Raw genomic sequence first — 25568 nt, 5'->3', positions numbered from 1 at the left:
GTCGGTAGAGTGGTGGACAGTTTGGAAGAATGTTGCAGGTTGCAGGGAGACTTGGATAAACTGCAGAATTGGGCCGAAAGGTGGCAAATAGAACTTAATGTGGATAAATGTGAGGTGATTCACTTTGGGAAGAATAATAGGAAGGCAGAATATCGGGTCAATGGAAAAATTCTTGGTAGTGTAGATGTGCAAAGGGATCTTGGTGTCCATGGACATAGATCCCTGAAAGTTGCCACTCAGGTTGATAGTGCTGTTAAGAAGGCTTACGGTGTGTTAGGTTTTATTGGTAGAGGGACTGAGTTCTGGAGCCATGATGTCATGCTCCATCTGTACAAAACGTTAGCGTGGCCCCATTTGGAATATTGCGTGCAGTTCTGGTCGCCCCATTACAGGATGGATGTGGAAGCATTGGAAAAGATGCAGAGGAGATTTACCAGGATGTTGCCTGGTCTAGAGCGCAGGCCCTATGAAGAAAGGCTGAGGGACTTGGGTCTGTTTTCATTGGAGAGATGGAGGCTAAGAGGGGATTTAATAGAGACATACAAGATGATCAGAGGATTAGATAGTGTGGACAGTGAGAGTCTTTTGACTTCAGCTTTGACTTCAGCTTGTACAAGGGGGCAGAGCTACAAATTGAGGGGTGATAGATTTAAGACAGATGTCAGAGGCAGGTTCTTTACTCAGAGAGTGGTAGGGTGTGGAATGACCTGCCTGCCAATGTAGTTAACTCAGCCACATTAGGGGCTTTTAAACAGTCCGTGGATAAGCATATGGATAATGATGGGATAGTGTAGGGGGAGGTGTTTAGATTAGTTCACAGGTCAGCGCAACATCGAGGGTCAAAGGGCATGTTCTGTGCTGTATTGTTCTATGTTCTATGGACCATCTCTGGTACCTCTCTCTCCTTCCTGGACCCCTCTGTCTCTATCTCAGGCAACCACCTGGAAACCGATGTCCATTTCAAGCCCACCGACTCCTACAACTACCGAGAATACACCTCCTCTCACCCACCTTCCTGCAAAAAAAGTCATCCCCAATTCCCAATTCCTTCACATCCGCCGCTTCTGCTCCCGAAATGAAGCATTCCACTCCCCGACATCCCAGATGTCCTTATTTTTCAAGAACCGCAACCTCCCCTCCACAGTGGTCGAAAACACCCTCAACCGCATCTCCCTCATTTTCCGCAACTCAACCCTCACACCTCCTCCCCGCACTAACAACCGAAACAGAATCCCCCTCGTCCTCACATACCACCCCACCAACCTCCGGATCCAACCTATCATCCTCCGAAATTTCCAGCATCTGCAATCCGACCACACCACCAAAGACATTTTTCCCTCCCCACCCTCATCTGCTTTCCAGAGGGACCACTCTCTCTGGGACTTCCTTGCCCACTCCACGCTCCCCACCGGCCCCACCACTCCCAGCACTTTACCCTGCAAACACAGGAAGTGCTATACCTGCCCCTACACCTCCCCCCTCACCCTCATCCCAAACCCCAAGAAGACATTTCACATCAAGCGGATGTTCACCTGCACATCTGTTGCTGTGGTATACTGCATCCGCTGTTCCTGTTGTGGCCTCCTCTACATTGGGGAAACCAAGCGGAGGCTTGAGAACGCTTTGTAGAACACCTACGCTCGGTTCGCAACAAACAACTGCACCTCCCAGTCGCGAACCATTTCAACTCCAGGCCCGAAACGTTAGCTTTTGTGGTCCTAAGATGCTGCTTGGCCTGCTGTGTTCATCCAGCTCCATACTTTGTTGTCTCGGATTCTCCAGCATCTGCAGTTCCCATTGTCTCTGATCACAATTTTAACCTCACTGCGAAGCCTCTTCCAGGATGCCTAACCTGAAGAAGTTACCCTCCACCCTCCGGACCAACCTCAAGGGATCTCTTTCCCACTGTAACTCCTCTCCACCTATCTTCTCCTCTGTCCATCTTCGGTCCGCCTCCCCCCCATTTATTTCAGAATCCTCTCCCCATCCCCCTTTTCTGAAGGAGGGCCCGAAACGTCAGGTTTTGTGCTAAGATGCTGCTTGGCCTGCTGTGTTCGTCCAGCCCCAAACTTTGTTATCTCAACTCCCCCTCACATTCCTTAGGTGACATGTCTATCCTGGGCCTCCTTCAGTGTCACAATGATGCCACCCGAAGGTTGCAGGATCAGCATCTCATATTCCGCTTGGGAACCCTGCAGCCCAATGGTATCAATATGGTCTTCACAAAGTTCAAACTCTCCCCTTCAATGGCCGCATCCCAAAATCAGCCCAGCTCGTCCCCGCCTCCCTTACCTGTCCTCCCAGCTATCCCCTCCTCCCACCTCAAGCCCCACCCCCATCCCCTACCCACTAAACTCATCCCACACCCCCGATCTGTCCGGTCGTCCCTGGACTGACATATAACCCCCCAAAATCCCCACCTACATTCACCTTCACTGGCTCTAACCCCGCCTCTTTGACCTGTCTGTCTCCTCTCACCCTATCTTCTCCTTTATCCATCTTCTATCCGCCTCCCCCATCTCCCTATTTATTTCAGAATCCCCTTCCCCTCCCCCATTTCTGAAGAAGGATCCCAACCCGAAATGTCAAGCTTTTCTGCTCCTCTGATGCTGCTTGGCCTGCTGTGTTCATCCAGCTTCACACCTTGTTATCTCAGATTCTCCAGCAACAGCAGTTCCTGCTATCTCTGTTAAATCTTTTAGAATTCTGATGCTATATTGCCATGCATAGAACAATTTATTCAAGACAAAGCACCAGTTAGCCTAAGATTTGAGATTTTTAACCTTACCCGGAGAGACAGTTCCACATTTTCTGTTCCCCACATCAACATTGCAGGATCATACGCACCAATATTTTGGAAATAATGCCGATTCATTGCTAGCACTCCTCCAGATACAGCTGGACTCCTGAAACGAGGACAATGGCCGAGAGGAATTGAGATGAATTATGATTAGGAATGACAGAAACCACCAAACGATGACTTTCCTGTGCATTTTTCAGAGGAATAGTTTCAACCTATAGAACACTGTTGCCTCTGTGACTCTTCATCATCTACACAGGAAACTAGGTATAAAGTGGCTAGATTCAGAATGACTCTCCCTTCACTGTGTCTTATCAATGTGAGTCCCAGCTTAAAATAGTATCCTATGCACCAGTAAACATTTTTACATGTTCTACAAAACTTATCCTAAAGAACAGTGGGAAACTGCAGCGTAGAAGAGAGTTAACTTGGAGCTGTGAGTTCAGAAGGTGCTGAACAGTCAGTCCGAACTAGCTCCGCTGTCCAGAACAAGCTTATTTTTGATACACTTACTAGTGGTCCCAGGATTATGATTCCTCAGTTTTGCAAGAAACTGATAAATTCCAGCTAAGTGAAACAACAATACAAACAACAATTGCAGTATGCTGCAAGGATCGGCGTTGGGTCCGCTGCTTTTTGTCATTTATGTAAATGATTTGGATGTGAACTTGGGTGATATTGTTAGTAAGTTCACATATGACACCAAGATTGGTAGTGTAGTGGACTGTGAGGAAGGTTAGCTCAGAGTACAACAGGACTTTGATCAGATGGGCCAATGGGCTGAGGAGTGGTAGATAAGGTTTAATTTGGATAAATGAGAAGTGCTGCATTTTGGTAGGGCAAATCGGGGCAGGATTTGTACAGTTATTAATAGGTCCCTGGGGAGTGTTGCTGAACAAAGGGAGCAAGGGGTGTAGGTGCGTAGTTCCTTTGAAAATAGAGTTTTAGGTAGATAGGACAGTGGTACGCTTGCCTTCATTGGTCAGTCCATTGAGTATAGCAGTTGGGATGCCATGTTGCAGCAGTACAGAATATTGCTGAGGCCGCTTTTAGAATACTGCATTCAGTTCCGGTCTCCCTGCTATAGGAAAGATGTTGTTAAACTTGAAAGGGCGCAAAAAAGATTTACAAGCATGTTGCTAGGATTGGATGATTAAGCTATAGGGTGAGGCTGAATAGGCTGGGGCTTTTTCCCTGTAGCATCGGAGGGTTGGGGGTGACCTTATAGATGTTTATAAAATCATGAGGGGCATGGATAGGGCGAATAGCGAAGGCCTTTTTCCCCCAGGGCAGAGAAGTCCAAAATAGAGGGCATAGGTTTAAGGTGAGTGGCAAAGATTTCAAAGGCAGCTGAGGGGCAGCTTCTTCATGCAGAGAGTGGTGCGTGTATGGAACAAGCTGGCGGAGACATCTGGATGAGTTCGTGAATAGGAAGGGTTTAGAGCGATCTGGGCCAGATACTGGCAAATGGCAATAGATCAGTTTAAGATATCTGGTCGGCCTGGATGATTTGGACCGAAAGGTCTGTTTCCATGCTGTATATTTGTAGCTCTATGACTGTCTTTCCTCTTGTTGATTCCTTCACCAACTGCTGCAGACTCAGTTTAGCAGCTATGTCCTTTTAGGATCTGACCAGCTTGATCCGTAATACTGTTGCTGAGCCTCTGTTAGGGTTGGGCATTGAAATCCCCCACTCAGAATAAATTTTGCATCCTGGTCACCCTCAGTAGTTTCTCCAAGTGTTGTCCAACATGGAGGAGTAGTGAGATAACAAGGTGTGGAGCTGGATGAATGCAGCAAGCCCAAGCAGCATCAGAGGCGCAGGAAAGCTGACGTTTCGGGCCTAGACCCATATACTCGCACTGTTTTCAATATAGTATACAGCTCTCACCATGAGGCACACTCTATGTGAGGAGACCAAACACAATGTGAGTGATACTGTATGGAACATCTAAATTCTATCTGCAAACATGCCTCTGAACATCCTTTTGATTTTCAATTTAATTCTCTCATCATCCCTCTCTGACGTTCCTTGGCTTGCTAAGGTTGTTCCAATTAAGTTCAGTACAAGCTTGAGGAATAGCACCTTGCATTTTACTTGGGCATTTTACAGCATTCTGCATTCAACTGTAATGTGTGACAGTTTTAGATCTCAAGTTTTACCTCATTTCATTTTGTCTGCCTTTGCAGGTTTTATACCTCTCATTTCTCATTTATTTCCTTGCTAAAAAACTTTCTAGGAACTGTGATGTTGAGTCATCTAGACTTGCTCTCTCCATGGATGCTGCCTGACCTGCTGTAACCTCCAGGAGCTATTTCCAGGTCCTTCCTTTTGCTTTTCTTCCTATCACGCTCGGTTTCACTTGTACAAGATTTTTCTAGTTTCTCGCGGTTCTGATGAAGAGTCACTGACCTGCAAAAGTACCTGTGTTTCTATTGCAACAGATGATGCCAGACTTGCTGTGCAATTCCAGCATTTTCTGACTGATAACCTGATTTTATTTTGCAAACCACTTTCAATTCAGAACAACTGATACTGGTTTAAATAAATATACTCATAGTTTAAACATTATTGCCATCAAATATATGGCACATCTTCAACAGTACACACTGCTGCTCCTGAGCATTGGTGCTGGAGGGAGTGGATGTTTGTGGCTGTAATGCCAGTCAAGTGGAGTGTTTTATCCTGGTTGATGTCAAGCTCCTTGCATGTGTTGGAGCCACAGTCATCCAGGTAACTGAGGGTTATCTCAACATGCTTCTATCTTGTGCCTTGTAGATGGTGGACAGGCTTGGAGGAGTCAGGAGAGGAGTTATTCACTGCAACATTCCTAGCCTCTGACCTGCTCTTGGAGCCATTGCGTTTATATGGTGAGTGCAGTTGAGTTTCTGGTCAATGGTAAACCCCAGGATGTTGAATGTCAAGGAGCAGTGATTAGACTGTCTTTTATTGGAGATGGTCATTGCTTGGCCCTTTATGTGGTATGAATATTACTCGCCATGTGTCAGCCCAGACAAGATCTTACGAAATTTGGATATGGGCTGCTTCAGAATTTGAGAAGTTGCCAAAGCTGCTGAATATTGTGCAATTGTTGGTGATCATTCCCACTTCTGACCTTATGATGGAGGGAAGGTCATTGATGAAGCAGCTGAGGCTGGTTGGGCCTAGGACACTACCCTGAGGAACTCTTGCAGAAATGTCCTGGAGCTGAGATAACTAACCTATAAAGGTTTCCAATCTGCTTTACTTTACCTTTCCAGGATAATCCATTGCAAAAGTCTGACCATCATTTGAAGGCAGCTGTTCCATGTGGCTAATATGTAAAAACAACATGAATGGTGTTCAGCGCCGACAGGAAGCTGTTGTCATGCCAGAGAGACATTCTGCCCCATCACACAATTGAGTAATATGGTATTTGAATTTTGGTATCAGTGAGGTACCAAATATGTAGGCTGTATGTCCCAAAGACTGGCAACCTATATCAAACAGCATATCCCTCCAGCTGTTCACGACAAGCAAGATACTGACTGCACCCAACCAGCTGGCTCTTGAAAAACTCACAATACGGTGGCCAACATCTTATACGATTTGACAACTGCAAAACATTTGCTGAATAATCTTGAATGTGTGAAGAATTTATGCTGACAACCAATTCAGGATTGTTAGCTGGGCTTGCAGTGACAGCCATTTACTGGGTCGCTTCTCAGGAAAATACTCTGACCAATCAGACTCAAGCTATTTGGTTTAAAATTTAAACACAGTCTGATAGTTTATTATCAATTATCATTAAATGATACATTCTCCCTAGTATCACCTCTAAAATTTAGAGTCCACTTGCCAATAAATCAGCACTTTCCTCTCATGCAAAATAAATGTTGGCTTTCCCTTTGTTGGTATTTTTGCAAAATGTGTTGATAAGTGCTTCAACAAAGTGTATATTTTTTGCCAATACTCACATTCTGTATTACCAAATGACAAATTTAAAGTACTAATTTTTTGCACTTCCATACTCATTTTTACCCATCTCCATTGTTTGTCAGTTGCACTAGATATAATTAACTATGCCTAAGTACTTCTTTCTAGGTAATCTTCATCCTATGGGGTTGTAATATGACTGAACAGATACGCAGACACTTATGATACGTACTGTACAGGTATCGTGGGAGATGTCCGCCATTTCTGCTCATATTCTGGTATTGGTTCCCAATGAAAGTCCAGCTTCCAGTTGAAAACTCCTCGCTGAGGATCAACGGAGTGATAATACTGAAATGTCTTCCAGTCAATAACATCAATTACAGGAGAAACAACACGAGTTCTGTAACGGAAAATAAAGGATTATGAAGCTTACCTTCACTTTCTTTTTGATGGAATTTGATTTGATAAGAGGAGATCTTAACTACCCTTCTATAAATTTAATTGCACTGCTTGTTTTTTGCTTTTCACTCAGTTTAAAAAAAAATTCATAAGTGCAAATTTTGAAAGTTTTTCAGTATTTTTAATAAGTTAATCTGTGATCCAGTGAATCGGTCTTTACAGAGAATTCCGTCACCAGTAACACTTCAAGCGGCCCTCCAGCATCAGTGAAAATCTCTCCACTACTGCTTTTACCTTTCTAAGCAGAGTGTGCTCAAAAGTTTAAAAATAGGCTGAAAGTCCAGCTGAGGATAACAATAACAAGACATTGGTTCTGTAGTGCTCTATTAGATTAAGTACGTGCTGCGACACCAAACAGGAGAATTAAGGGTATGGAAATCAGTCTGACCTCAGTTAGGGTACCAGATCAATTAAAATGCTTCATGGTGTCGTTTAGACTATTTTAAATTACTCTGAATAGGAAAGGAATGTCGGATGACTGCAACAGTGTAACAGATCGCTATAGCTTTGGATGGTCTTGCTTGGAGTATGTTCAGAAAGGATGGGAATTCAGGGTTATTGGGGGCAGATAAGAATGTGGCTTCAAAACACAAACAAATTAGCCATGATTTTAAACAGTGAAGCAGGTTTTAGGGGCAAAATTGTCAACTTCTGCTCCCATTTCGTATGTTTGTCTAAAACATTTCTCTCTAGTACTCTTTGCCTCTGGCCATCTCCAATAAAAGACATTTTAAGCTTAAATTTGAAACTGAAAATGAATAAAAAGATAAAGTTGGTAAGACAGAATCCAACACAGTCAACAATTAAGCTGTTTTCATCTGTTCATTATTTTGCAATTGATCCTGAGATGACAATGTAAAAAAAAATCACAAATAAAGAACATAAGGGGTTTTAACGTATTAAATTGCACTTCTAAACATTTCACATTACATTGATTTTCTTTTGTGCATCATCATTATTGGTCGAGGTTAATGTAATCAGAGCTAAATATATTGGCATGCCTCATACTTGGTACATACTGTTGGGCACAGGGAGTTAGAGACATTTCCCTTAATGTACAAAAAACAATCTGGTTTCCTTTGTTCACTCTTTACTGAATGTTCATGTTAATGTCCAATGTTTTATTCATCATGTAGTGGGAACTTGCAGGCTCAGCCTGACCTTTTCTTCAATGCATTGGAAAAGACGTGGAGAAAGATCACTCATAGCCGCAATAATTGAAGTAAGGTAGGTGAACTCAAGGACAACAAGGTGTCGAGCTGGATGAACACAGCAGGCCAAGCAGCATCAGTGGAGCAGGAAAGCTGATGTTTTGGGTCTAGACCCTTCTTCAGAAATGGGGGAGGGGAAGGGGATTCAGAAATAAATAGGGAGGGGGGAGGCGGATAGAAGATTGATAAAGGAGAAGGCAGGTAGAAGAAAGACAGACAGGTCAAAGAGGTGGGGGTTGAGCCAGTAAAGTTGAGCTTAGATAGGGCGTTAGGGCAGGGATAGGTCAGTCCAGGGAGGATGGACTGGTCAAGGGGGTGGAGATGGGAGTGGGGCTTGAGGTGGGAGGAGGGGATAGGTGGGAAGAAGGACAGGTGAGAGAGGTGGGGACAAGCTGGGCTGGTTTTGGGATGCAATTGGGGGAGGGGAGATTTTGAAACTTGTGAAGTCCATATTGATACCATTGGGCTGCAGGGTTCCCAAGCGAAATACAAGGTGGTGTTCCGGCAACTTTCGGGTGGCAATATTGTGGCACTGCAGGAGGCCCAGGATGGACATGTCATCTGAGGAATGGGAGGAGGAGTTGAAATGGTTCGTGACTGGGAGGTGCAGTTGTTTGTTGCGAACTGAGCGTTGGTGTTCTGCAAAGCAGTCCCCAAGCCTCCGCTTGGTTTCCCCAATGTAGAGGCGGCCACATCTGGAACAGCGGGTACAGGTGAACATCTGCTTGATGTGGGAGGTCTTTTTGGGGCCTGGGGTGGGGGTGAGGGAGGTGGTGTAGGGGCCGGTGTAGCACTTCCTGCGGTTGCAGGGGAAAGTGCCAGGTGTGGTGGGGCTGGATGGGAGTGTGGGGTGGACAAGGGAGTTACAGAGAGAGTGGTCCCTCTGGAAAGCAGATAAGGATGGGGAGGGGAAAATGTCTTTGGTGGTGGGGTCAGCTTGCAGATGGCGGAAGCATCGGAGGATGATGCGTTGGATCTGGAGGTTGGTGGGGTGGTACGTGAGGACGACGGGATTCTGTTTTGATTTTTTTTTGCTTTTGGTGAACTCAAAGTTTTGCAGGGACTCTGCCAGCCAAAATCCTGAGGCCATTAGGCTTCTCATTTTCTTGCTGTAACTAACTATTCCCGTCACCATCGACATTCCCTGCCCCCACATTCCCCCAACTCCCATCACCACATCCATGATGCCTGGGCCTCCAGTGCTTATATCTCTAACCCACATTTTGTACTTTCCTTGTTCTTCTTCAACTCTTCCATGTCCACAACCCCTGTCCATGCTAACCACCAAAACCCACAGTCCCGTATTCCCTCCTGAGGATCACAGAAGCACCACGCAGTCTGCTATTTTCTTGCTCCCAATCCCCTCCCACCTCGTACCCGGGGACAAGGAAATCCGCTGACCTCACAAAATTTCACAAAGCTGAATCGTGGATAAACAAATGTCAAGTAGGTCCCATGACATTCTCATGTGCTGCTGACGTCATCCTAAATATTGGATGTAATTATAAAAGTTTTACATGAATGAGTATTGATTACACACAAATCCATTACAAATATGAAGACACCACAGGCTGACATGAGGCTCTAAATGCCACTAATTCGTTGCTGATTTCACCTCTGGATCTCAAACTTAATTTTGCAGCCCACCCTGATTGAATCATCCAGCATCCACATTTCCAGCTTTATTTGGTTCCATAAAATCCTCCCAAGAATTTTTTTAATATTTAATATATGGACAAGCATGGAATAGTGTAGGTTAGATGGGCTTGAGATCGGTATGACAGGTTGGCACAACATCGAGGGCGAAGGGCCTGTACTGTGCTGTAACGTTCTATGTTCTCCTTTGGCCACCTTTTTCAAGCAACAAGACCCTTCTTGTTATCAGAGATAATGGGAACTGCAGATGCTGGAGAATTCCAAGATAATAAAATGTGAGGCTGGATGAACACAGCAGGCCAAGCAGCATCTCAGGAGCACAAAAGCTGACGTTTCGGGCCTAGACCCTCCATCAGAGAGGGGGATGGGGAGAGGGAACTGGAATAAATAGGGAGAGAGGGGGAGGCCGAACGGTCAGTCCTTAGCAAGGGGCTCACCTTTGTCCCCCTACAACCACACATCAACGAATACCAGTCACGGTTGGACATAGAGCAGTTTTTCCGCCGTCTTCGCCTCCATGCCTACTTCTTCAACCGGGAACCTAACCCTCCTTCCACTGACCCCTTCACCCGCTTCCAACACAAGTCCTCCTCCTGGACACCACCCCCAGGCCTCCTACCCTCCCTCGACCTCTTCATCTCCAACTGCCGTCAAGACATTAACCGCCTCAACCTCTTCACCCCTCTCACCCACTCCACCCCTCTCACCCGCAGAACGGGCAGCCCTCCGCTCCAACCCCAACCTCACCATCAAACTCGCAGACAAGGGTGGCGCAGTGGTAGTATGGCGCACTGACCTCTACATCGCCAAGGCCAGACGCCAACTCTCCGACACCACCTCCTACCGCCCCCTCGATCATGACCCCACACCCGAGCACCAAACCATCATCTCCAACACCATTCACGACCTCATCACCTCAGGGGACCTCCCACCCACAGCCTCCAACCTCATTGTTCCCCAACCCCGCACGGCCCGTTTCTATCTCCTTCCCAAAATCCACAAACCTGCCTGCCCTGGTCGACCCATCGTCTCAGCCTGCTCCTGCCCCACCAAACTCATCTCCACCTATCTGGACTCCATTTTCTCCCCTTCGGTCCAGGAACTCCCCACCTACGTCCATGACACCACCCAGGCCCTCCACCTCCTCCAGGACTTCCAATTCCCTGGCCCCCAACACCTCATATTCACCATGGACGTCCAGTCCCTGTACACCTGCATTCCGCATGGAGATGGCCTCAAGGCCCTCCGCTTCTTCCTGTCCCGCAGGCCCGACCAGTCCCCCTCCACCGACACTCTCATCCGCCTAGCTGAACTCGTCCTCACACTCAACAACTTCTCTTTTGACTCCTCCCACTTCCTACAGATTAAGGGGGTGGCCATGGGCACCCGCATGGGCCCCAGCTCTGCCTGCCTCTTTGTAGGTTACGTGGAACAGTCCCTCTTCCGCACCTACACAGGCCCCAAACCCCACCTCTTCCTCCGGTACATTGATGACTGTATCGGCGCTGCCTCTTGCTCCCCAGAGGAGCTCGAACAGTTCATCCACTTCACCAACACCTTCCACCCCAACCTTCAGTTCACCTGGGCCATCTCCAGCACATCCCTCACCTTCCTGGACCTCTCAGTCTCCATCTCAGGCAACCAGCTTGTAACTGATGTCCATTTCAAGCCCACCGACTCCCACAGCTACCTAGAATACACCTCCTCCCACCCACCCTCCTGCAAAAATTCCATCCCCTATTCCCAATTCCTCCGCCTCCGCCGCATCTGCTCCCACGATAAGACATTCCACTCCCGCACATCCCAGATGTCCAAGTTCTTTAAGGACTGCAACTTTCCCCCCACAGTCATCGAGAACGCCCTTGACCGCGTCTCCCGTATTTCCCGCAACACATCCCTCACACCCCGCCCCCGCCCTAAGAGGATCCCCCTCGTTCTCACACACCACCCTACCAACCTCCCGATATAACGCATCATCCTCCGACACTTCCGCCATTTACAATCCGACCCCACCACCCAAGACATTTTTCCATCCCCACCCCTGTCTGCTTTCCGGAGAGAGCACTCTCTCCGTGACTCCCTTGTTCGCTCCACACTGCCCTCCAACCCCACCACACCCGGCACCTTCCCCTGCAACCGCAGGAAATGCTACACTTGCCCCCACACCTCCTCCCTCACCCCTATCCCAGGCCCCAAGATGACATTCCACATTAAGCAGAGGTTCACCTGCACATCTGCCAATGTGGTATACTGCATCCATTGTACCCGGTGTGGCTTCCTCTACATTAGGGAAACCAAGCGGAGGCTTGGGGACCGCTTTGCAGAACACCTCCGCTCAGTTCGCAACAAACAACTGCACCTCCCAGTCGCAAACCATTTCCACTCCCCCTCCCATTCTCTAGATGTCATGTCCATCATGGGCCTCCAGCACTGCCACAATGATGCCACCCGAAGGTTGCAGGAACAGCAACTCATATTCCGCCTGGGAACCCTGCAGCCATATGGTATCAATGTGGACTTCACCAGTTTCAAAATCTCCCCTTCCCCTACTGCATCCCTCAACCAGCCCAGTTCGTCCCCTCCCCCCACTGCACCACACAACCAGCCCAGCTCTTCCCCCCCACCCACTGCATCCCAAAACCAGTCCAACCTGTCTCTGCCTCCCTAACCGGTTCTTCCTCTCACCCATCCCTTCCTCCCACCCCAAGCCGCACCCCCAGCTACCTACTAACCTCATCCCACCTCCTTGACCTGTCCGTCTTCCCTGGACTGACCCATCCCCTCCCTACCTATACTCTCTCCACCTATCTTCTTTACTCTCCATCTTCGGTCCTCCTCCCCCTCTCTCCCTATTTATTTCCAGTTCCCTCTCCCCATCCCCCTCTCTGAAGAAGGGTCTTGGCCCGAAACGTCAGCTTTTGTGCTCCTGAGATGCTGCTTGGCCTGCTGTGTTCATCCAGCCTCACATTTTATTATCTTGGAATACCCTTCTTGTTGATCCTTTTAGATGAAAAGTGAGTATTGGCAATTTTGTGCAGATTGAAAGGTTTATTTTTCTATTTGCTATGCAATTGCTTGAAAACACCTTTTGTCTCTTCAAAATAAAAGAAAATTGCATTGCATTATTCTAAAATTTATCTTTAATTTTCCAAACATCTTAGCACCTATGTGTAAAATGGGTTAATTAGAGAAAATGATTAATTAGGAGGTGATTGCCGCATTAGATCTTTAGAGATAAATTTATGAACTTGCACATGGTGACATACATAGCAATTATAAGCACAAATGCCAGATTTTTAATGTAATAATTTTCATGTGAAAAAGCTTTGCTCTAGGAGTCGGAATTTAAAGGAAAGAATTATTTGAATGGAATGAGATTACTTCAAAACTTAACAACACGTACCTAGAGCTTTATATTTAAATATCGGTTGTTCTCAATTTAGTCAACATCATGAAAGTTACCACATTCAAAGATACTATGAAAGTCAACAGTATACATTGCACTGTATTCACACAGGTCTTAAAGTCATTATCTTAGTGCAAAAGCAACTCTCCACTGATATTGAATTGTGGGCATAAAATTGCAGTGTTAAAACATAATATACATTGCTGCAGTGAACAACGTGATTTCCCTGATAACAAAGTTTTTAGCTAGATAAACACAGCAGGCTAAGCAGCATCTTAGGAACAAGACTTTGTGCTCTTAAGATGCTGCTTGCCCTGCTGTGTTCATCCAGCTCTACACTTTGTTATCTTGAATGTGATTTCCCTGCCTTTTTCACACATCATTCCCTGTCCCTCACTGTCCAACATGTGCATGGACAGGCTTTCATCAAGTCAGGTTTGCTGGGGAGCAAAGAATACATTATGTGGCTTGGTTGGGAGGCCAAACAATCATTGGATTGTTGAAAGACTCAAACCCTGTTTCAATGGATGCTGCAATGGCTGATCTCTGCTGACAATTTCACACTGCTCATATGCAGAAGCTTAAGTGTCTTGCCATTCAGAAATTCGAACTGTGAAGGGTCTGAGTGATTGATACAATTATTGGGCTGTAATGAGTGGAGTTTTTTTAATATGTTGATTTAAAAATGATGGAAAGTTATGAATATATACCTTTTTAAAGCTTTTCTTAAACACATGCAATTACAACTATAGGAATCATTTCTTCTATTCAATGTAAAGTGGGTGAATGGGATTAGAAGACCACACCTTGGATGGGGGTATAAGGTGGACAAATAGACATCAATGTAAATAATTAGCAGGTAATGTCTGGGAAGCTGTCTATCTGTCATATACTTAAATATCCTGCTCTTCAAAATTTAGAAAACAAAATCCACCCTGTTGTCAGTTGAGAAAAAAAACTGTATGTGAAATTTTGCTAGCTTAAGGGTTATCATTCTAATATTAATACAGTCTGACTGCTTTCAAAAATTATTGTGTTCACCATGGCCTACTGTCAGTTTTATTGACAGATCCAAATAATATTAGCTGCCTTTGCAGAGATGGGTTCAGTTTGCAGAGTTAGGGTATTTTTGACCTTGGGACCTTGGTCAAGGAATAGGAGTTAGGAGCAAAAGTAAGTTGTCCCTCAAGCTTGCTGTGCCATTGAACAAGATCTGTTTGTGTTTTGAATTCCACAGTACCACCTATCCCTGAAATACTTTGGTTTTCTTGCCCAAGAATATAGCCACTTCCACCTGAAAACATTTAATGATCTTGGCTCCATTGCCTTCTGAGGCAGAGTTCCAAACTCACCCAATGCTGAGAAAAGATTTCCTCTCAACTCTGTTCTGAAAGAAAACAATAACTTTTTGATAGATGCCCCAGTTCTTAATTTACCCACAAGTGGAAATATTCAATAGATGTCTACCTTGACAAGATCATTTAAGGTTTTATACACTTCAGGCAAGTCACCGCTCATTCTTCTAAACAAGTCCATTCTGTCTGACCTTCCATTATGAGACAACCTGGACTTATATGTATCAGTCTCATAAACCTCCCCTGAACTGCTTCCAAGAGATTTAACTTTCTTTATGGAAGGAGTCTAATATCGCACATAGTATTCAAAATGTGGCTTCACGAATGCCCTGTATAATTGAAACATAACAAATTCAGGCAACACAATCTGGTACGTTAGTGCATTAAGCTGCAAAATAGCATTTAAACTTGAAAAGTTGTTGCCAATTAGTTTCTGTTGAATGTTTGAGTGCAGTACTGCTTAGTTGGCCACTTGGCCACTTCTATAAGCACTAAGGCCTCTGGTTTTCCAAATCCCTGCCTCCTCTCTCATACAAGACATTGATTGTGGGAACAACAAGCCCCATCAAAGCTGTCAGCTACCTTCTATGTTCCTGCTCCAGAACACAGCTCCCATCTCCTTGCAATGCTCAATGTCGCTAACTGTGCAGCTTCTTCAAATCTTGTCCAATTAATACTTGACAATAACATTTTAATAATGATACATGAAAAGTCAGTGCAAGGTTAATAGCCAAAGGTTATCTAGGCTATGGGTTCTTGATTTCAGTTTGAAAATCAAAATGCCAGGTCACAGGGTCTCTGTTTGGTTTCCCCATAGCGAAACTCCTGAACTTTTACAATCTTAACCTAGAAACTCCATATTAATTTACAAGGAATTAATTACCCTAGTGACTTCAAGTTTATCCAGTTTCTTGTTAGGGGAATGTTCCATTTGGAAAGGTTTAAAATAGTTCTCTTCAAATGAGCCCCTCTCTCTCTCCATTCAATGAGCCTTTCTCACCTTTGCAGACCTGATCACCCTTTTGAACACTCACTCCATTTTCAGTTCCTCACTGCCTTTTTCAGCCCCTTCCCCTCCCTTAGCAGCCCCTCTTCTGCCCCACTCCTACTGAGCCGCCTATTCTCCATTTCAACCGTGCTCTCGCTTACAGTTTCTTCCTCCCACTTTGTGACTCTCTCTCTTTTTGCTGTCTTACATCTCCTCCCAGACCCCTGACTTTGCCAGCCCTATCACCCTGTGTTTCTGACACACGGTCTCAAAAGCCTTGCCTCCCATTTCTCCCCTCCCTCCCCCTTCAGTCCTTGGTGGTCCTGCTCATTCCAGTCTCAGTGGCCTGTTCACTGCCATCACTCGCCATCTTGCTGCTCCTCCTATCACAGGCTGATTCTCTCTCACATTTGCTGCTGAAGGAATTTGAATAGATAGGAACTAAGTTAAAAAGAAAATCAAGGAGAAGAAAACTCTCAGGATTACTACCTGAGCCATGTGCAAACAAACCCAGTGTAAATAAAGTCTTTGAGATAAATACATGAATTAAAGTGACTTAAAGATTGGTGTGGAGGAATGTATTTCAATTTGTGAGGCAGAACCTCCATCTAGTCCGATCAATGTCATCAGTGTTAACAGGGATGATGACAACTGAGCCCCCCATTCCAAGGTCCTCTCCAGCACTGAGATCTCCTTAACCCTGGCATCAGCCAAGTGACACAGCCTATGGGACTCTCACTCGTGTATTTATCCCCGATTGTATTGTCCGTAGAAGTGCTACATTTTTATTTCCTCATCCCAGTTGAACGGCTCACTGTACCACAGTTCTGATTTGCTTTGCACTCCTCGTTGTCATCCACATAGCTTGCAAGAACCTCTTAACTTCAAGGCTTCTCAAGAACTGCCTCACCTACAATCATGGCATCCTGTCCTTGATCATAGACCAAGTTTGAATTGCTTGATCTAAAGGATATGTGTCTGCTTCTGAGCAAAGGATAACATCCTCCCCTCCCTGATGTGGCATAACATCCTGATCAGACTCCAGTTCCTCAATTTGGATCCAAAGTTGCCTGAGCTGCAAATATTTGCTCCAGATGTATGTGCTGTGGATCACCTTGCTGTCCAGCAGCTACCACATGCTGCGGTTGCAACACATGACCTGACCCACCATCACTATATTAAGTTATTCATTAAATCACTCCAGTGTTCGTGCTCTTGAAGTGTCCAAACACTGAACTTCTTAGTATTTTTCCTTTTTTTATGCACTAGTGTCAATATTCTTATCTAACAAGTGTTTTGCAAGAAAAAGAGAAAAGACTAGAGATTTGAACACAAACAGAAGACCTCACTCTTACTCAAATAGCTAGAAATAGCCACCAATGCTACTCACCAATCAACTGTGTTGTTTTGGTAGAAACAACCAAACACCTCTCTCCTTCCTCCCCTCAAATGCTTAAGACTCAACTCCAGCAGTCAAGTTATAAATTGGCTACAAATATATACACCCAACAGGAAGGGCCTGAATTAATAAATAAGGATTCACTTTGAGCATGTTCTTAATTTGGGCTGCACTTTCAATGCACCCCTCAAAAATAAACCTGTTCAAAACTCATAACTCTCAGTCCAGTTTAGTATACATGTAGACATTGCTGGCTAAGCTAGCATTTATTGCCCATCCTTAATTACACAGAAGGCAGTTAAAAGTCAACCACATGGCTATGGTTCCGGAGTCACATGTTGGTCAGATTAAATAAGAATGACAAATTTCCCTCCCCAAAGGGAATTTGTGAACGAATTGGGTTTTTATAGCAATAAATGGTTACATCATTGCCATTACTGTCATTCGTTATTCCAGATTTTTATTTAATTTGAATTCAACAACAGCCATGGTGGGAATTGGAACCCATGTCCAGAACAATAGCCCAGGGTTCTGGGTTGCTTATCCACTGCCATTACCACTATGCCAATGTGTCTCCTTGCCCTTGCTTGTAAGAATCTATTCAAACAAAATGCAAGAATTCTGTAACATTTTTTGCCTCAAATAATTTGCACTGATAATTTGAAAGTCGATGCCAACTCCTCCCTTTTGTTGGAATACCATAAATCTCAATTATTTCACCTAATAGGTGACCGTGTTGCACTAACCTATGTTTTAGATTGCAGTGCTGTCATGTCGTTGGCCAGAAAACAGCTGTACTTGTTTTAACAAGCTGGTGATATGCCAGGTTCGGCTGAGGGCTATATTCCTACTTAAGCAAGTTATGCAATTATATGCCATTTATTACAAAAAGAAACTGCAAGCTCAGCAAGTTCTGTGGGTCAGGTAAAGAGTAGTTTTATGTCAATACATTGAGTTTGTCTTGTTACATTAACAGCAAAATGCAATACGAATTAGGAATGTTGCCAAACTGCGCAAAAATCTGGGCAGCATTGAAGATTATCAGGGCAGGTAGTCTCATACCACTACACGCAGCCTGCAGAACTACTGTAAATCATGGCAACTAATTTATTTGAAAATTCTTGTGAAACTGGTTGGAATATTTAAAGTGCCATTTATAAATTTTCTAATGCTAGCAAAAAAAGTCAGGCTTCTTGTCTTCTATTTGCTGACATTAAAAGCTTAATTAACATTTTGATCACAAAAGGAACTGCTGAAGTTGTACATGATTAGCGGAACTACTAAATGCAGGTTTTCCCTGTTGATATTAAATCACACCTTCATTCATTTGTAGTCAATGAAGAAAAGAACAGGAAGGGCAATTCAACAACTACTTTACTTCTATCTTTGTGGAAGAAGATGTAAGTAACATCCCAGAAATGCTAGGAAAGCAACGGTCAAGTGAGGAAGGATTAAAGAAATTAGTATTCTTTAAAAAGTGGTGCTGCAGAAATTAAAGTCTGTGTGATGGTTTATGATTAATCCCTGGAAGTGTACGGAGTTTCATTGGATGTTATGGATGCACACTATTGCTCAGAGGGCCTTTAGTCCTTGTCTCTATTCTATCAATCCTTATCTGTTTTGGCACAGGGTCTTCCTGAGGTTCAGGGTGTGTGGGTCATTCAGCCATTGGCTTCCTTTCTTGTGAAAATCAGTCTCTCTTTCTTCTTCAAAAGATGCCATTTGGATAAGGTGCAGTCTCAGTTGGAGCCTCACAAGCACAGTGCCCTTGATTTACTAGTCACTGAACCACTCATGAGTGTCCTTTCCTAATACGGCAGATTGTGAACCCTAAAACATTGAGTGAAAGCACACAATTGTAACATTTTTCTTTCTGTTGTGCTTATTCATGGTCCTACACTGTAACTCTTGACATTAGCGACTGGGAAAGAGAGGGAGACTACAACCCATCTGAAGCTTGTGTACATTCAGATTGTTTGGCACAAGGGTTGAATTGCAGCTCAATAGGGCTAAGTGAAAATCTTCATCCTTTCCAAAAAGATTTTTATGCTATGTACCCTACTCTCAGCTTAGTAACATGTATTGAGAGTACCTCAATTAACTTGTAACTTAAACAAATGCATATGAGGCCGTAAAGGATTGAAAACACTCATTGGCAAATTGTGGCCTTTGCCAGAGATGCCAATTCCAAGATTCCTAAAATAGAAAATACAGTCTTCAAGCAAGTTAGTATGGCCTTTAAAATGGACCTATACCTCAATTCATCAAGAATCACTCCAGTATGGACATAGGCTATTTGGCCCATCATGTCCACACTGACCATCCACAGAGCATCGCATCCAGATCCAACACCATACCCTATATCCCTGCATGGCCAACCCATCTGGCCTACACACCTTTTAATTGTGAGAGGAAATTGGAGCACCCAGAGGAAACGCACGCAGTCGCAGGGAGAATGTGCAAACTCCACACAGGTAGTTGGCTGAGGGTGGAAGTGAGCCCAGGTCCCTGGCACAGTGAGGGAGCAGTGCTAACCACTGAGCTACCATGCCACCCTACTACTTTCTGTGAGTAGTGCAGTTGGAGACCATCTCTTTGAGGCAACCTGTGAGACCCTGTCCACTATAGAAATTGCAGGGCTTTAGCCTAAAATTTTTAGTATCTGGATGTCCTTGATGGGTCACAGGAAGATGCCCAACAGAGAGTTCATGCAATCAGTACCTTTTTGTTCTCAACCTCACGGTCATTGCTAATGGTAATGATCTGGCATTTTCAAAATACTGCCATAAGATAGGGTTACTGAGACATATTCCAGACAACAATCAAGACAGAACATACTGGGCTCCACATATTCTTCAACAGGTAACTGAGCTTCTCAAAATTTCTGCAACATCTTCTCCTTGGCTTGCAATTAGTGAGTGTTTAAGACCAGAGAAACCTAGAGTTCTTGCAGAATGTTTTGCCCTTTTTGCCTGAATTGCTAATGGGTGTTTTCAATAATGAGTGAACAGGAGGCTGGTGTTTTCACTGTATATTCCATGACTCTGTCAGACTGCATCAGCCACAACGGAAATCAATGGATTCTAGGACAAATCTGCACAAGCGCCTTTGTATTTAACAAGTTGCAAGTAGCTTGTGGTCAGTTTCAGTTTTATTCACTGGATCTACAATGTAATCAGAGATTTTCTCACACATATGCTTCTTTATTTGGTGACATTAATATGTGTGGTAGTATAGTAGACAGACCTCTAATTCCTTCAAGTTGAACCTGTAAAAAGGCTCCTCCCAGACTTTGGATGCTGCATCGGTCACTATTATAGTTGGAAGGTGAGGATCTTGGTGTATAAGGTCCTCAGACTAAATGAGCAGTTCTTTGATTCAGTTGAATGAATGTGGTTGATTTCAGTCCAACATAAAGCCTAAATATGCTTCAAATGTTGGCTGAGAGCCTCACTAATTTGGATTAAGTGGAATCTGAACTTTCCCAGTGGTTCACCACTCCCATAAATCACTGGAGTATGATATTATTCTTTGGTGACAATGCCTTCTGTCTTCTGTGGGTCTGCCCTAATTCCTATTTCCTGAACAATATAGCCCAGTCATTGGATTTGAGAATTGATACTTGTCATTAGCTAACAAGCCAGCATTCTGGAACTATCCTAAGACTCTCATTACGCTGTCATCATGTTGGACGTTAATGCATTCATGGATGAAAATGCATTCCATCCCTTCTAGCATGTTGAAAATATCATCGGTTAGAAAAGCTCAGGAGTGGATGTGATGTCAAAAGCAGACAGTTAAAACAATAACATGTGATGAATATGGTTACCAGTTTGGATTGTTTGTCTGGGGGATGTTCCCAGAAACTGCTGTTTGTGTCCAGCTTGGTGAAGATTGTGCTGCTTGTAAGTTTAGCTGGGGTCCCACCTGCAGGTGTCATCGAACATATCGCTCATTGTACTGCTTTCTGCAAATGTAAAGTCAACAGTAATTCTAATAGAATAGTTCAGCTTGGCAACTGTCACCATCACAGGGCATCATGTGGTCAATCACGTGTCTTTCAAGGCTCCATTTTGACCTTGTCTTTACATGTGTGGGGCTTTCCTGGGTGTGAACAAGCAAATACGTTTGCCATCAGGACGATATGGTACGCAGTGTTTGGCTTTCCCAGGCTTTTAAATGATTTCAGGAATTGCTGTTAAAACTCGTATTCTGGTTCTTGGATGATAGCAGCATTTATTTTAAGAAACAGGTTTTGCAATCTCTCTTGCAGAGCAGTGAACATGGCTGGTTACGAACATCAAATATTATTTCAACAATTTTTTTTACTTTCTGTCTTCATGTTGCCTGAAGTTGGCCTTTGACTTTAAAGCTCCTGGGCCTTACAGTTAGACAGAGGAAGGCCACAAGTTATCCCTCAGTAGCCATTTGAAATTGAGTAAGAGAGTAGTAACCCCAGCACTTGTATTCAATTTAAAGTGCGCACAGTGGCCACTGACAGTGATGTTAGCATTCCAGCATTGATAACTTGAATCATTTTCTACTCAGTTACCTCAAAACGATCATGAAAATCCAATAGTGAGATAGAATAAAGAACAGGATGTGTCAGCTATTGATGCAACAAGAGTGAAAGCCTAATGGTACGTTAAACAATGTTCTACTGTGAACTGATCTTGTGTCAATCAATTCAAAAAATAAGAATTGCCAAAAGAACATGTTAAAAAAGTAACATTGCAACTGGAAAAAGTGTTGCTTTTTTTTGTGAAAGGAATAAGTGATTTGTAACGGCATTACAATTCCTGAAGCCAAGTGTATCCAACTAACTGAAGGAAAGTGAACCCGTGGCAAGGAAGGATTGTCCTTTAGGTCAAAATCACACCCAAAATATGGGAAAATATTCATTGTGAAAGCCTGACTTCACAGTCATTTAAGAATCTCTGTTATGTGGAAACGAATCAGAGATTGTCATTATCATCAATGATCGACAACAGTTCATCATTACCCCTTCCTTCATTGATCTAATGAATTCAGTCAGATATTCCTTTTGCTAACGGCTGAATGTAACAATTTCATAAGACCTCAGGCTCCATTCAGGGTTTAAATCTTATGTGACTATATTTTATATTTTTCACTTTGATGTACGCTCTCCTGCTGTTTGGCTCCAGTTCAAAAATATTTCTGGCTGTACAAGAACATTAAAAGTCATTGGTCTGCAAAACATGCAATTAAAATACACATAATTACTTTCAATCCTCCATCTTGTTAAATATTTAGACTCTTTTAAACTTGTGATACAATATATTGGAAAGCTGAAGTAGTGTGGCATGATACCACTTACTGAGGTAATATGGAATGTTAAGTAGATAGCTTCAAACACGTATTGCAATAAAGCAGTTATTTATTTTCACTGAAGTAGTAGTTTACGGACCTTTCCAGTTGAAAATTCAATTCCATTCTTCAAAAGACATTATTACTGTACTAAAAACAAAACAGCCATTTTCCACCAATTCATCATTACTGAACAAGCAATCATTTGATTTCCGGACATGTTCTAGTCATAAATGAACGTAATTCCAAACCTCACTGTGCTTAATGACAAGAACAACATTAACAATGACTGAAGTTCTGAGGGTTACCTTTTTCTGCAAGTGTTGGAGAGTGTGTTTGCTTAAAACAACTTTATACAAAAACAAAGGTAATAAAACATTCAAGTACTTCACAACAACATTCCAAGTGAAAATCTGACATCAAGCTACATATAAAAACTGAAAATGAAGATTTATGTTTACATATCTCCTTTCATGAACTCAACAAATACCAAACTGCTTTACAGCTAATACGGTATCTTTGATGTTTTATCCCTATTATGAATGAAGGGAAAACAGTGGCCAGATTGTACACTGTTAGCTCCCTCAAACAGCTATGTGATAATTGCCAGCTATTCTGTTGTTGTGCAGTTGATCGAAGGATAACTATTGACCAGGTCACTTCCATGAGGGAACTCTCATGCTATTCTTCAAAAGATTCAGCTGTAAGGATAGCTGAGGCTTCAGTTTAACTTCTCCTCTGAAAAATCACACTTCTGCTCTAGAGTGAGACTTAACATTGCAACTTTCTGACTCAGAAGCAAAAGTGCTGCAAACTGGACCATGACTGACAAGGATAAGGAGTTATTAAAGCATATGATCAAAAGCTTATCACAGAAGTAAGTCCTAAAAAAGGAGGTACACTTAAAGGATCACTGGATAGGTTTCTTAATGCCTGGTACAAATAGGTTTAGTGTGCACAATGTATATCTGGCTAATTGCACATGAAAATTACAACTAAATTCTACAAATCGTCTCCCAGCTATTTTGGGTGGGAATGCTGAACAAACATTTAAAAGTCTTCTTGAAAACTGAATTATTCAGATATAGACACTTCATTGGGTCCACAAAAGGTGCTTAGACAATTTTTCTCTGCTGCTCAAGTATTCTTCAGGTGGAAAACCTTACTTTATTGTAACTACATCTTTGTTTCATTCAACTGCCATACCATGTAGAAGCTCACACCACTTAGTAATAACATTCAGTAAACTTATGTTTTTTTTAAAATTAAACTAATCTATCAATTTTGTGACTGATTAGTTATATACAAGTTACTTAAAAGAGAAAGAATATAATAACAAAGAATGCATCACTAAGTTATAGTTATTTGAATGATTTTGATCAGAGGACCTGACTGTTCATCATTACCTAAAAGCAGTTCAGGGACTAGTGCTATTTCACACCAAATGACTGTAAGCAAATTGCCATTTCTTCATGTGCCATTCGCTCAGAATAAGAGAGTTTATTTCCCCCATGAAATTTATTCTGGCACTTACAGCCATAAACATCTCTGATGTTGCAGAATCACAGAAGTGTTACATTGCAGAAAGAGCTCATTCAGCCCCTCGAGCCTGCACCTGCTCTTTAAATGAGCATTATTACTGATGGGGTTATTATGTCACAGTCTATTTTTGCAGTATTTTCACATGGGCTGACTTTCAGCAGTTAGTGTACTATTTTCATGCTGTGTTTACATTATGTGCAGGAAATGGAAATTCCCCATGAATCTGCAGCAAAATCACTGCTGCGATTTCTGTATAAATGATGGAGTACAATTTATTCCAATTGCACTTAGTATAATCTCATCTCATCTCATCAGTTTTGTCTGTGTGCCGGAGATTCTGTTGATGTAAATTGCTGACAGAACATCCTGTAGGCTGTAACTATAAATTAAAAAATCACTTGTGTTGTTCTCTTTGCAATTTTCACTCCTAATTCAAGCTATGATGATTTGAAATGAATGCCACCCACAGGATTTAGAAAGTACAAACAAATTTTGCATCAGATACAAACTGTTCAGCATCAACTGTTCAGTTCTACCTTTAGTGCAAAGCCACAAATCAGATTACATTTCAGACAGCCACACTCATGGGCCTGTATGGAGGAAACAAATGTAAGCATATCATCTTAACATTTTTCCAAAAGGTAAAATAATTTAGTCGTAACATTTTGTAAAGCATCTAATTACTTTCTGCAGAGTGTACAAAATATCTGGTGGAGTATTGTTGCATTTAATTGTTTTTATTCCTGAATTAATCAGTTCTGCAGATTTTCATATATTGGTCTGAAAGGGTTAATACTAAGCAATACAAAATCATCACCCACTACAATGATGTCAGTGTAGTGAGGTGACATTCCCAACCAACAAAAATAAGTTCTTCTGGTATGAGGAAATTGATGCAAAACAACTTTTGGATATACAGCAATCATTAAAATTAATTCACAGGAAACAAAGCAAGCTAGAAAAAGCCAAAACACTGGGAATTTATCCATGCATGCAATTAGACTTGCACTCAAAAATATGTTATTTCACAACTGTCAATAACCAAAAATATCTCATCATACTAAATACAAATGGATAGTTCGGGCTTACAATAACGGAAAGTATTACTTCACTCATTCAGCTACAGTATTTCCGTAACCTTCAAATTAGGCCAGTACTGAGATAGGTGGGCTGTAAACAAACCATGACAGATGAGTTCCAATTGTCCCTTACACATATCAAAAATGGCCCCTGGTTGCCGGCTTGCACAAGTGTCATGTGTCGGCCTTTCAGCAACACAAAAGAACTCCCTTTGGCTGACAATCACTGGCAAGATACATTCTACTTGAAAACAACGATGATTCTTTGCAGTAAAAATTCAACTTCTATTTTTTAATATGCACAATGTGAACACATATTACAAACTGTGTACATCTAGCTCAACAGTTCCTGTTCTTTAAGTACAATGAATGGTGAAATAACTCCACAAAGGCCAGTATCTCAACACCAAGTCACCCTTTATTTACACG

The 25568-nt window shown here is 43.0% G+C and overlaps 1 protein-coding gene across 1 annotated transcript in view; it reads right to left on the bottom strand.

The window, feature by feature from the left end:
• LOC125460696 (polypeptide N-acetylgalactosaminyltransferase 15-like) overlaps positions 1–25568 on the bottom strand; it is a 69902-nt gene that overhangs the window by 20400 nt on the left and 23934 nt on the right. The window contains exons 4-5 of the mRNA XM_059638225.1: positions 6949–7116; positions 2789–2906 (exon numbers count right to left, since the gene is read on the bottom strand). Of these exons, the coding sequence (XP_059494208.1) occupies positions 2789–2906; positions 6949–7116 (286 nt within the window). The remainder of the gene's footprint in view (positions 1–2788; positions 2907–6948; positions 7117–25568) is intronic.

Source organism: Stegostoma tigrinum, chromosome 2 (genome assembly GCF_030684315.1).
Source record: "Stegostoma tigrinum isolate sSteTig4 chromosome 2, sSteTig4.hap1, whole genome shotgun sequence".
NCBI lineage: Eukaryota > Metazoa > Chordata > Chondrichthyes > Orectolobiformes > Stegostomatidae > Stegostoma > Stegostoma tigrinum.
The sequence above is the reverse complement of the archived record's forward strand: the minus strand, read 5'-3'. Positions and strand labels throughout refer to the sequence as shown.